This window comes from Carcharhinus amblyrhynchos, chromosome 29, assembly GCF_965287045.1.
Source record: "Carcharhinus amblyrhynchos chromosome 29, sCarAmb.v2.hapA, whole genome shotgun sequence".
Lineage (NCBI taxonomy): Eukaryota > Metazoa > Chordata > Chondrichthyes > Carcharhiniformes > Carcharhinidae > Carcharhinus > Carcharhinus amblyrhynchos.
This window is the reverse complement of record NC_137352.1, coordinates 8,560,264-8,573,627: the sequence shown is the minus strand read 5'-3', so window position 1 is coordinate 8,573,627 and position 13,364 is coordinate 8,560,264. Positions and strand designations below refer to the sequence as shown.

The following is a 13,364-nucleotide window of genomic DNA, read 5'->3' as shown; positions in this document are numbered from 1 at the left end:
CCAGGAACACAGACATCATGTTGCATTTTATGGCTGCATCTCATGCATATACTTTTTTGAAACTTGTGTTACAACGGGGAGGGGCGGGAGGTAATTTAAGTAGCACTGATTTCTCCACTTAATCAATGAATCAGTCTCATAGGCGGTGGTACAGAACTTCAACAGAAGTAGCGTAGATGGGGCCAGGTGTTCAACCTGGGCAGAGCTCTTTTTCTGCGAGGCTGTTAGTCAGATGGTAAATAGCAGACTGAGCTTTTCCATTCAACAAGGCAACATTATAAGAACATAAGAAATAGGAGCAGGAGTAGGCCATCTAGCCCTTCGAGCCTGCCCCGCCATTCAATAAGATCATGGCTGATCTGAAGTGGATCAGTTCCACTTACCCGCCTGCTCCCCATAACCCTTAATTCCCTTATCAATCAGAAATCTATCTACCCGCGACTTAAACATATTCAACGAGGTAGCCTCCACCACTTCAATGGGCAGAGAATTCCACAGGTTCACCACCCTCAGAGAAGAAGTTCCTCCTCAACTCTGTTCTAAACTGCCCCACCCCACCCCTCTAGCTCTGGTTTCCTTTCTAAGTGGAAAGAATCTCTGTAACTCTACCCTATCCAGTCCCTTCATTATCTTATGTGTCTCGATAAGATCCCCCCTCAGCCTTCTAAACTCCAAAGAGCACAGACCCAATCTACTCAATCTCTCATAAGAATATAAGAAATAGGAGCAGGAGTAGGCCATCTAGCCCCTCGAGCCTGCCCCGCCATTCAATAAGATCATGGCTGATCTGAAGTGCCTCAGTTCCACTTGCCCGCTTTCTCCCCATAACCCTTAATCCCCTTGCCTACCAAGAACCTATCTACCCGCGTCTTAAGTATATTTTGCGAGGTAGCCTCCACCACTTCAACGGGCAGAGAATTCCAGGGATTCACCACCCTTTGAGTGAAGAAGTTCCTCCTCAGCTCTGTTCTAAACTGCGCCCCCCCCCTTATCTTGAGGCTGTGCCCTCTAGTCCTGCTGTCCTTTCTGAGCAGGAAGAACCTCTCCACCTCTACCAACTACAGGAGTTGGGATGTCTTGTGGAAGTTGTACAAGACATTGGTAAGGCCACACGGAATACTGTGTACAGTTCTGGTTACCCTATTATAGAAAGGATATTATTAAACTAGAATGAATGCAGGAAAGAGTTATAAGGAGAAGCTGGATCGACTGGGACTTTTTTCCCCTGGAGCACAGGAGGCTTAGGGATGATCTTTAAAGTTTATTTATTAGTCACAAGTAGGCTTACAGTAACACTGCAATAAAGTTACTGTAAAAATCCCCTAGTAGCCACGCACTGACGCTTGTTCAAGTACACTGAGGGAAAACTTAGCATGGCCGATCCTCCTAACCAGCACATTTTTCAGATTGTGGGAGGAAACCGGAGCACCCGGAGGTATAAAAGGAAGAGGCTGGCTAGGGTGAACGTTGGTCCCTTAGAGGATGAGAAGGGGGACTTAGTGGTAGGGGATGGGGATATGGCAGAGGTCTTGAATAACTTTTTTGTTTCTGTCTTCACGGAGGAGGACGTGAATAATTTGCCGGATGTTAGAGATGGAAAGGTGGTAGGACTGGAGGGTCTCGATGACATTACTGTTACTAGAGAGGTGGTGCTCGACAGACTGGAGGGGCTGATTGTGGACAAGTCGCCAGGACCGGATGGAATGCATCCGAGGGTCCTGAAAGAAATGGCGGAAGTGATAGTGGATGCCTTGGTGGTTATTTTCCAGACGTCGCTGGATTCCGGGGAAGTGCCGGAAGATTGGAAAACGGCTAATGTTATGCCGTTGTTTAAGAAGGGTGCCAGGCAAAAGGCGGGGAATTATAGGCCTGTTAGTTTAACGTCTGTTGTAGGTAAAATGTTAGAATCCGTCATCAAGGAGGAAATAGCGAGGCATCTTGAGGGGAACTGCTTGATAGAGCAGACGCAGCACGGTTTCCTTAAAGGGAAGTCGTGTCTGACAAATTTACTGGAGTTCTATGAGGATGTGTCTAGGGCGGTGGATAGAGGAGAGCCGGTGGATGTGGTCTTTCTGGATTTTCAGAAGGCGTTTGACAAGGTACCTCACAAGAGGTTATTACAGAAGGTCAGGGGACATGGAGTTGGGGGTAGGGTGTTAGTGTGGATAGAGGACTGGTTGTCAAATAGGAGGCAGAGAGTGGGGGTCAATGGGTGCTATTCGGATTGGCGGATGGTGACTAGTGGAGTGCCCCAGGGGTCGGTGCTGGGGCCTCAGCTATTTACCATTTATATAGATGATCTGGAGGAGGGAACCGAGTGTAGGGTGTCGAAATTTGCTGATGACACCAAAATTGGTGGAAAGGCAAATTGTGCGGAGGGTGTGGAGAGTCTACAGAAGGATCTAGATAGGCTGGGCGAATGGGCCAGGAAATGGCAAATGGAATTTAATGTTGGTAAGTGCATGCGAGGTGGTCCACTTTGGTAGGAATAATGGTAGGAAGGATTATTACTTATGTGGAGAAAAACTGCAGCAGGCGACGGTGCAGAGGGACCTCGGGGTCCTTGTGCATGAGTCGCAAAAACCCAGCTTGCAGGTGCAGCAGGTGGTCAGGAAGGCGAATGGGATGCTGGCTTTCATCGCGAGGGGGATTGAATATAAAAGTAGGGAGGTCTTGCTGCGGCTGTATAGGGCATTGGTGAGGCCGCAGCTGGAGTGCTGTGTGCAGTTTTGGGCGCCGTACTTACGCAAGGATATTTTGGCCTTGGAGGGAGTGCAGAGGAGGTTTACTAGGCTGATCCCGGAGTTGAGGGGGTTGAGCTATGAGGAGAGGCTGAATAGATTAGGCTTGTACTCGTTAGAGTTTAGAAGAATGAGGGGAGATCTCATTGAGACGTATAAGATGATGAATAGGATGGATAGGATAGAGGTGGAGAGACTCTTCCCGCTCAGAAAGGAGAGTAGGACTAGGGGGCATAGCCTCAAGATAAAGGGGGGGCGGTTTAGAACAGAGTTGAGGAGGAACTTCTTCACTCAAAGGGTGGTGAATCTCTGGAATTCTCTGCCCGTTGAAGTGGTGGAGGCTGCCTCGCTAAATATTTTTAAGATGCGGGTTGATGGGTTTTTGATGAGAGAGGGGATTAAGGGTTATGGGGAGAGGGCGGGAATGTGGAACTGAGCCACGACAGATCAGCCATGATCTTATTGAATGGCGGTGCAGGCTCGAAGGGCTAGTTGGCCTACTCCTGCTCCTATTTCTTATGTTCTTATGAAACCCATGCAGACGCAGGGAAAATGTGCAAACTTCACACAGACAGTGACCCAAGCTGGGAATAGAACCCGGCTCCCTGGTGCTGTGGGGCAGCAGTGCTATCCACTGTGTCACCATGCTGCCCCTTATAGAGGTCTATAAAATAATGAGGAACACAGATAAGATAGTCAACATCTTTTTATAAAGGTAGGTGGGTCTAAAACTAGAGGACATAGGCTTCAGATGAGACGGGAGAGATACAAAAGAGTCCAGAGGTGCATTTTTTTCCACAAAGAAGGTGGTGAGTGTCTGGAATGAGCTACTAAAGGCAGCAGTAGAGGTGGATGCAGTTTCATCTTTTAAAAAGCATCTAGGCACTTACAAGGGCAAGATTGGTATAGAGGGATATGTACCAATTGGGATTAGGTTAAGGGTAAAAACTAGTCTGCATGGACAGTTGGGCTGATGGGGGCCTGTTTCCATGTCGTAATGCTCTATGATTTTACACTTTCAGGCTCCTTTTCATGTTTCCTCAACATGGGCAAAATAAATCATGAACGGTGGCAAATTTGAAAAAAAAGTTGAAATTGGTGGAAATGGGGAGCAGAACAATCATGGGAAAGGAAAGATTAATCTTTTGGTTTGAGAGTAGGATTGCTCCCAAGACATTTATTTCCCAGTCTGAATGTCGCCATGCAGAACAGATTATGCAGAAAACCAACAATCTGGTGTATACTTACAGCTTGTTCCCTTTGCAGCTGTTTCTCTTCTGCATGAAGTTGTTCCCTTTTCATTTTCAACGACATTTCCTGAAAAGAAAGTTTGCATCTTAAAGATAACTATGCAGATTAATGACTCCAGTGTGAGGTTATTGCTGTATTATTACACTAATCATGATGTGGAGATGTCGGTGTTGGACTGGGGTAAACACAATAAGTGGTCTCACGACACCAGGTTAAAGTCCAACAGGTTTATTTGGAATCACAAGCTTTCAGAATGCTGCTCCTTCATCACTAAGAGTGATTAAACGCAGATGCTTTGCCACAAATGTCACTCCAATATGTCTCAATAATGAGCGCAACAATCAACAAAGGTTAATTCTGAACTCATAAATTAAGCGTGGACTTTCTCATTTGTACTTACATTTTAAGAGGTAACCTATGATATAAATCAGAGTCATATGTGGTCACCGGGAATAATTTTGATCAAAAGGGGTCAGAGATGAATTTCCATACTTTTCTCCTTGTTTATCGTTCCCTCCAAACCATCTCCTGCTTGTCATAATAGTGTGGCGGGGTGGGGTGGGTGGGGTTGGGGGGGAGTTGGTGGGGTGCGCTAAAACTACACTTGTCCCCTTATCACGTTTCCGCAACACAGGCAAAAAAAGTTGGCAAATCTTTAAAAATGTGATTTATTATGGCCAATCTACATAACCTGCACATCTTTGGCTGTGGGAGAAAACTGAAGCATCTGGAGTGACAAGAAGACAACGTGCAAACTCCACAATCACCCAGGGGCTGGAATTGAACTGGATCCCTGGTGCTATGAGGCAGCAATGAAATGCCACCCAGATAACTACTGGTATTTCCACCATTTCTGTCTTCATTTCAGAAACACACTCAGTCCTTTCTTACAGGGAAAGTTGTGAATTCCCTGATGTATGTATATGTGTGAGACACACAAAAATATTTATCTCAGTAAAAAAAAATCACTACTTTATGGATCACTAAGGGTGCACGAAGCTGCAATGGCTTATTATCAATAACTATTATTGGGTGACATGGCAGCCCAGTGGTCAGCACTGCTGCCTCACAGTGTCAGGGACCCGGGGTTGATTCTGGCTTGGGTCACTGACTCTGCGGAGTTCTCACCATGTCTGCGTGGGTTTCCTCTGGGTGCTCTAGTTTCCTCCCACAGTCTGAAAAACGTGCTGGTTAAAACCCATTACAGCTTCAAAGTAGAAACTGGTCTTGCTTTGGCCTTTTCAAATGAATGAAATGGTTAGTCATGCAGCTTTGAGATTGAGAATCACCCACATTGAGGCTGAACTGATCCTTGTACTGTGTTTTCAATTCTGCTTTACACAACCCTAAGCACCTAACTTACCTGGTTATTCAGCAGATTGGATTTTGCTTTTAGTTCTTTGGCTCTCATCTCCAACTCTTCCTCAGCCTCCTGAACTTTCAATTCCTGCAGATGCATAAATATATCAGAAAATGTGTCATTGAGTACCAAAAAATGTTTGATTCTTCATAGGTCACCCAAGCTCTGAGGCAAGGCTGTGATGTTCAGCTGCACATGTGATCCTGCACATAATATGACATTTCAAAGTGTAATTTAAGTAACAGGGTCTTCTGCAAAGTAATGGGAAAAATTATTTTTAAGGGAACAGGCTACTTAAGTGCAGGATGTGAGAACAGAAGTCCAGACTACTGTGGGAGGAAAGAAACGTTACAAATGAACTAAGCGGCAGAAATGTTGGGAAATGTCTTTTCGAGAATCTGACCATGCAATGGTTCAGGTGAAAAACAGGCTTTTGAAGTATAACAGAGGAAGCCAAGGAATAGAATAGAGCTGCGCCATGGGTCAATGGGAAAACGGGAATGCTTAACTTGGAACAAATGGAGAGCTCAACTATCTTGAGGCTAAACGGAGACAATAAACCATGAGCAGGATTGTAGCATCAATGCAGCAAAATGTCTGTTCTAAGCATAAATTTAAAACTGGTTACTGGTTCTGTATTTTGAACAATTTTATTCGGTTTAGGAAACACAGAAACTAAACGGGTCTCTGAGGAATAGAGACAAGAAATAAAAGTTTCCTGCTGAAATAATTAATCATTGGACAAAGGGCACCAATATTTTCTAGAAACCATTTTATATCACTGATCACAACTGTACCTGCCTTTGAAGATGCCTCAATGCAGACCAGCCCCCAGGTTGCCAGACAAGTGCACAGCGGGTTAGATTGAATAGTTAGTCAGTATTAATAAATCCTATGCAGCCAGACAGCTTGGGCCATTTTGCTCTAAAATTATTGGTTGAGAAATCATACATGGCCCCAGCTGTAAGTGGTGGCCCTGATTCTTTGCCTCCAAGGCTCCCTGTTGCTGACAGAGCACTGGGGAATTAGTTACAAGAGGTTTACTGACATTGTGACAGCAGTCCAATAAGGTAGGAGTATTGATGTGCATTCCAAAGGAATGACCTTCTTTCTTCTTGAAATAAAAAAGCACAGTCAAGACAAGTTTGGGCTTGCCAATCAGTGACGTATAATGCACCTAAAACAAATTCAGCTGGTGCAAGATGCACAGGAGCTACCCTACCTTGACAGCGTTGTAATGTTGGGTCATTATTCACATGGTGTCTGTAGTGCCTAATGGTGTTTTGTGGATTTAATAAGGGGAAGGTAGGCATCCAGTACTGGAGCTTAATCTGTATATTTTTCACATTACATTTCAAACTATTTATTTGTCAAGTCATTGCACATAGTTGCTGTTTTGCTTACTTTCTCTCCGTGTGACTTTCGTAAATCATCAAGTCGATGATCCAGCTCCTGACGAAGCTCCGACAGCTCATGCTCATGGAACTGAGTTAATCGCTCATGCTCTGTCTGCAGTTGCTTCAAGAGTCTGCCTCTCTGCTGTCGCTCCTGAACAATGACAATCAATGAACACATTAATCAGGACAAGCAAAGTGATGGATGTGGGAATATGGTGCCGGAACACAAGTGTCTTTTCATTTCAATCTTTATGTAAGAAATAAAATGGATTCAAGTGCAACCAAGGTAAATTAAACCATACACTGATGGTACTCTTTAGCTGCTTGCAGCACTTTAATCAGGCAACTACTTACTGATGACAAATTACACACTTCCCCACCCCCCAGCACAAGCATTGAGAAATTTATAAAATAATGAGTGAATAAGGCCAATTTCATGATCACAAGATAAAGGCAAAATACTGCAGATACTGGATTCTGAAACAAAAACAGAAAATGCTGGAAAATCTCAGCCGGTCTGACAGCATCTGTGGAGAGAGAATAGAGTCATCCTGACTCAAAACTTTGGCTGTATTCTCTCTCCACAGGTGCTGCCAGATCTACTGAGATTTTGTAGCATTGTCTGCTTTGGTTTATGATCCCAATCTCTGGATAGATACTTGCTCTCAATTCAAATAGATAAACCTCAAATCCTGTATGTTTAAAAAAAAAACAAAATTTCAAAGAGTTTCAAACTAGGTATAGTAGTGTGCTAGAAGCAGGAAGTTTACTCAGTTTATTCACTCACCTCTTCTTCATATTCCTCTCTTATCCTATCTAGAGTTCGCTCATGTTCTTCTTTAATCTGTTCCATTTTCCACTGGTGATCTTTCTCTACCTCTTCCCGTTTTTCTTTCAGCAAATCACTCAACTATAAATAACAATAACAGTGTAAAACATTTGCTGATCAAGGAATTCCTCAGTTTTATGTTTAATGAGATGCAATATACAGAAAGATCCACAGGTCAATTTATAGCGCAAGTTAGAAATTAAAGATGCTTTACGTTATTTGGAGTGTGTGTATTAGATGCAAGTTTAAGCTTAATTTATATTTCTGTATTTGTGTGCTAAGAAAGAGTTAACACTCCAGTTTAGCTTTATGTTATGCTTGCATGTCTATAGGTTTTAGTTTCACTTTAAACTTTGTCTGCATTATAACTGGGGTTTAATAACCTAAAAGAAATTACAGGTTTTTTTAAAAAAGCTGTTGCTTAGCAACCGGTGGCCCATACTGAAAAGAGAAGCATTTGTGTTCAGTCTTAAACAAGGTAATCCAGAAGCAAGAAACTTCTTCACAGAAGCTGTCAATACAAAGGGGACAATGCATGGGTGCAGAAAGCAAGTCCCAGAAGAATAGAAAGTTCCAGAAACTAGGAAAACTAAAAGAGGAAACTGAAGACAAAGAAACAAAGAACTGGAATCTGAACAAGGTACTGTTCAGGAGCAGAGAGAAAGGCTCCCAGCAAAGGATTGGGCTGCAAGATACAGTTCTGGAGAAGTCAGCTAGTGAGAATCATAGAATCCTTACAGTGGAGAAGGAGGCCATTTGGCCATGAAGTCTGTACTGACCACAATTGCATCCAGTTCCCATTCCCAAAGCCAGATGTCCATTGAAAATCTAATATTAGTGACATCTCAATGCAGCCTGAGAAGAAGAGGTATTCATTGGTGTGGCTGGGTATCTGACAGATCGTATGGAAGCTTGAGTGCACATGGTGTCCCAAGGAAGAAGCACACTGAACAGAAAGGTTGCAATCCTGGATGTGATCCTTGATAAAGGCATCAGAGAAAAAGTGTTGCTTTGGAGAAGATTCAAAGGCAAATTCTTTGAGAGCAGTCACTGGGAACGCTCATGTGAAAGCCAGAGTTCCAGTGAGATCAGTTAGCTTATAGTGTGACATGAGGGTGGAATTTAATGAGAGATCTATAGAAATGACATCAGGTGGCATCTGTCACTTTGATTCAGTGGCGTGTCCAACCACAGGTCACCTATCAGTTTACATCAGATGTATAATTACTTAGAATATTAGAGTATAAGGATTTGTAAGTTGTTTGTCTTTAATAAGGTGCTTTAAGATACTGGAACCTGATACAAAAATGGAAAATGCTGGAAAACAAATGTTTAAGGATCATCCTGAATTGAAACATTGGTTCTATTCTCTCTCCAGAGATGCTGATAGACCTACTGAGATTTTCCAGCTTTTTCTGTTTTCGTTATAAACAGGGGATATATTTTTAAACAGGATGTTGAAATTTGGTATAACTTGCGCATTTAGGTATCTGAAGTCAATCTTTAACCATGCAAAGGCATAGGGCCAATATGTTTAGAAGTATGTCCTGTGTAAACCACAGGACGATGAAAATTAGTCTGGTCATGCCAGAGACAGCTCACCTATTTGAACAGATGAATATCTAATGACTTGCGAATTTCCTTCAGGTAAAATCTGGGAGAGAAGGATTTGAGGAGAACAATCCTCCTGGTTTGTGGCAGCCACAGTGAATGTGATGGAGCAGAAAGAATGTTCCTGTTGCTTGTGGATCCATGTCAACCATACAAGAACAACTTTACTTGCCCTTTTGGTGTCAATCACTTGATGCGGCAAATGAAAGCTGTGCCGTGTAGACCAAAGCAATGCCTATTCTGCTCAAAATATCCAATTTCTAAGGAGAGCTAAAGCAGGTGTTAGGCCCCTTATTAGCTTTTGATAGGGGCCTAATGCCCATTTTAAGTGGGCTTAAAAAAAAAATAATCTGACGCATACTTCAGGCACCGTTAGCACTTAGGAGACAGTACCACAAAAAAATTATTGTCTCTTGTTCTACACCTGAAAGATGCTGTCTATTGTCTGGCACATAGTCTCCATTTGAGTATCTGAGTGTGCACCTGAGAGTTGTTCAAAATCATTGATGCTTTGAGAGATTCTGAGGAGTGGGTGACAGGGGATGCAGTCAAGTGGTTATATGTATGCATTAGTTTCCAGTTTCTCCAGCCTGTACACCGGATGTCTGACATTTTGCTAGGTCATCTATGGTTAGCACAAACAAGAGGAAGAGATGCAGGCATTTCTGGCTGGTTTCCTGACGGAAGAAGGATATAGAGACCTGAAGCCATTTTTGCAACCTCGGTGTGAGGGATGAGTGTAGCATTTTGATCCACTTCCTGAACACTTCTGACAAATCACTGTCTTCAATGTCACAAGAAAAGAATTCTGTTTCAACTTGTGAAATGTATTTTCAGTGTATGGAAAGGGCACAGAGGTAGAAAACATGGGTGCTCTTACAGTGGCGCATCTCAGATAATGGTACACCTCCGGCACAGTGGTTAACACTGTTGCCTCACAGCGCCAGGGACCCGGGTTTGATTCCTGGTTTGGGTCACTGACTGCGTGGAGTTTGCACGTTCTCCATGGGTTTCCTCCAGGTGCTCCCACAGTCCAAAGATGTGCAGGTTAGGTGAATTTGCCATGCAAAATTCTCCCTCTGTGTACTCGAACAGGCACTAGAGTGTGGCAACTAGGGGATTTTTACAGTAATTTCATTGCCTTGTAAACCTGCTTGTGACTAATAAATAAACTTTACTTTTAAGAACTACCTTTAAGGATATGATCAATTCTTATTAACTCATGTTTAAAATGTAACATGACACTAATTCTGCTATACAATTCACTTTACATTATTTTGCAGCCTGCAGTATTCAGCTTATTATTGTTTAATGGCAGACATTTGTCCATGTAATGCATAATTGGATAGAGTTTTCCGAATCATATGTGTTTTCTTAAGGAGCATTTTGGGGGACATTGTTATAGTTAGGTTTGTGCCGGAAGTATTCAAGTTCGGGTACAAGATATTATTAAATGCTTTGAATCCCCCTTGATAAGAATCTGGAGGATACATGGTTGCACACCTCTCGTTCGTACTCTGCAATTTGTTGCATTTTCCTCTGTGATTTCTGAAGGTCTCGTTGTAGCTGAACTTCTTCATTATTGTGGGCTTCAGTCATCTGCTTCTGGAGACTGGAAAGCAGCTTGGGAGAGAAGCAGAAATGAATTATTCTAACAGCATCCTCTCAACCCCTCGAGTGCTGACGTATCTGGTTAATTTTCTCAACTCTTCAGTTTTAGAAGATGGTCCTGTGTGATGATCAGACACTGAACAATGTTCTTAAGTCCACCCATTTTTGGAGGGCCAACAGGGCTGGAATTTGTTTTTATCAAATACAGTACAGATACTGAGATGTCCAAAACAAATTAAATTCTGAATACCATCAATGCCAACTCATGCCCACCACCAACCCTTCCCCCCCTCCTCACCCACCCAACCAATCCTCTGTGGCCTTTCATGCTCACCATGACAAAAAATGCCCCACCACTCAGCCACTAAGGCTCCTCATGTCCCTCAGGCCAAGCTATTGCACTTTCATGTCCATTCACCACTGTTAAGCACCTAAAATGGCACCTAAACTGACAATAGGGTGTGTAAAAATGCTTATTCATTGGTAACCTTTTATACTCTTTAAAAAAACTTTTCCTACGACAGGACAATAAAACTGTCAATCATCCAGATTATTTAAAGTATCAATAGCAGAAAACACAGAGTGAAATCTTTTAATTTTGTGTAAATAACATTGTGCAGTTGACATCATTGATCAGAGAACCAGAGCTGTCAATTAAGCAATGCTTTCCTTGGAGCTCAGGTATTTTAATATTCTAACAGATGCGTAAGTTCTTAGCCAAGAATACAAAATGAGACTTGGCTGAGCATCCAAAAATAAATAAATATTGGACAGGTCACCAGGAGGAATTTTGCAATTCTTCCTTGAAAACATTTGATCCTTTACATATATTTGTGAGAGCAGACGGTTTGGTTTAACCTCTCGTGTTAAACAGGGTACAACTCTTTCATTGCACCACTCCTTCATTGCTACATGACGTGTTAGCCTAGAGTTTGTGCTCAATATTCAGAGTTGGACTTAAGCCAGCCAACTACTGATTACAGGTGAAAACAGTAACGCCACATACATAAGTGGTCTTGACTCAGATGATACACGGATCAGTGTGACACATAATAAGGTAGATCAACGGATGGGCAATTCTGATTTCAGCTGTGTCTTTCTGAGAACCTGCTGAACAGAGGGAGAGCTTCCCTGCCGCCCATGGGAGTGGGGAAGGGATGAGAGTTAATGTGGCATAATCTATTGCTCCAGGTTAATTTGAAGCATTTCCGTCTACCCATTTTAAATGGAGCAGGGACATGATTGACTTGTGGTTCAGGTTGGTGTGTGGCATGGGAATAACCAGTGAAGGAAACAGACAGGAAAAAAGAAAGGTCTTAAGATAAAATGTCTCAACAAAAGTACAAACACATCATTAACAAGTGTAGGAATGCCAAAGTTCGAGAACTGATATTTTTTAAAGTTCTGTGAAGCACACTGAGTATTAACAGCTCGTGGGCTCATTAGTTTTGATGCACCATAGGGTGTCCCTCCATCTGGTCATCCTGGGGTTTACTTCTTAGGGCATTTCAAGTACAGCAGAACTTGGAGCAGGATGAAGTAAAGATTCATGTGGAGATACTCCTCTTTGTTAGTGTAAAATAGTTTTTCTGATTCAATTAACCTCCCCATCAGCTGGCCCATCATTGTGAATTGGATTCTCTCAATGGAAAGGAGTCGATCATTTTTGAAATTCTAGCAGCTCTTAATATTTTGTCTCGTATAACTCACTTCTTGATGTTTTTCCTCAGTTGATGTTTTCAGTTTTTGAAGGTCACTAGCATGTTTGTTCTTAAGCACCTCTTGTTCCTGCAGGGGAAACAAGTTAAACAAGCAGCTGAAAAGAAAATCCCACCGTGTGTGTGTATATACAATTATAAGATGCTACCCATAGAGTCCTCAAGTTGTTGTGAATATAACTGCACTGTTACTACTGACTCAGATAATGAACATGATAATGATCTTGAGTATTACTGACAGAATATTTTTTGTCCAAGCTTTTTGGCTTGCGCCAATCAAGGCAATTCGAAAGAACACCACTGTCAGAAGAATCAAGAAATTTAACCTACAACAGATTGGTTGGCAAGTGGACTCTGAATAGTAGAGGAGTTGCCAATGGAAAATGCACCAGTTGATGGTGACCGACAGTTAACTGTCAAGCACTGTTTAAAATTTAAACCAAGCAGACCGACTCTGATTTGTCAAGGAACTTCCCTGAGGAATGAACCAGTGAATGGCCATTAGCTCCATTTCTTACTTTGGCTCATCCAACACCTTAACACAAAACTTTTTCTCTTTCTTTCAGGTGTCAAAGAATGTGGGTTCCAACAACCTGCTGATCCTGACACCCATCTGTGACCTTCACACCTTCCTGTCCTTCTGGTCCCACCCTTTCTTCAATCTCAGCCCTTGTTGTGCATTCACTCTATCCTATGACGGGCACTCTATACTGAGCAAAGGAGTCAGCTCCATCCCCTTATGTCCTCGCCTCAACGAAGATGCTGAATTCTTCTTCTATCATTTCATCCCGATGCTCACTTCTTCAGGTAGGAGTCCTCCCATTATTCAATGGATCCTTTCATCCG

The 13,364-nt window shown here is 42.7% G+C and overlaps 1 protein-coding gene across 5 annotated transcripts in view; it reads right to left on the bottom strand.

Moving 5' to 3' along the window:
- The window catches only part of cep164 (centrosomal protein 164), a 214,155-nt gene that overhangs the window by 37,565 nt on the left and 163,226 nt on the right, over positions 1-13,364 (bottom strand). For all 5 annotated transcript variants that reach the window (XM_080214802.1, XM_080214801.1, XM_080214804.1 and 2 more), the window contains 6 exons: positions 12,511-12,588; positions 10,693-10,812; positions 7,537-7,659; positions 6,757-6,900; positions 5,356-5,439; positions 3,990-4,058 (listed from right to left, as the gene is read on the bottom strand). In XM_080214802.1, coding sequence (XP_080070928.1) covers positions 3,990-4,058; positions 5,356-5,439; positions 6,757-6,900; positions 7,537-7,659; positions 10,693-10,812; positions 12,511-12,588 — 618 coding nt within the window. The remainder of the gene's footprint in view (positions 1-3,989; positions 4,059-5,355; positions 5,440-6,756; positions 6,901-7,536; positions 7,660-10,692; positions 10,813-12,510; positions 12,589-13,364) is intronic.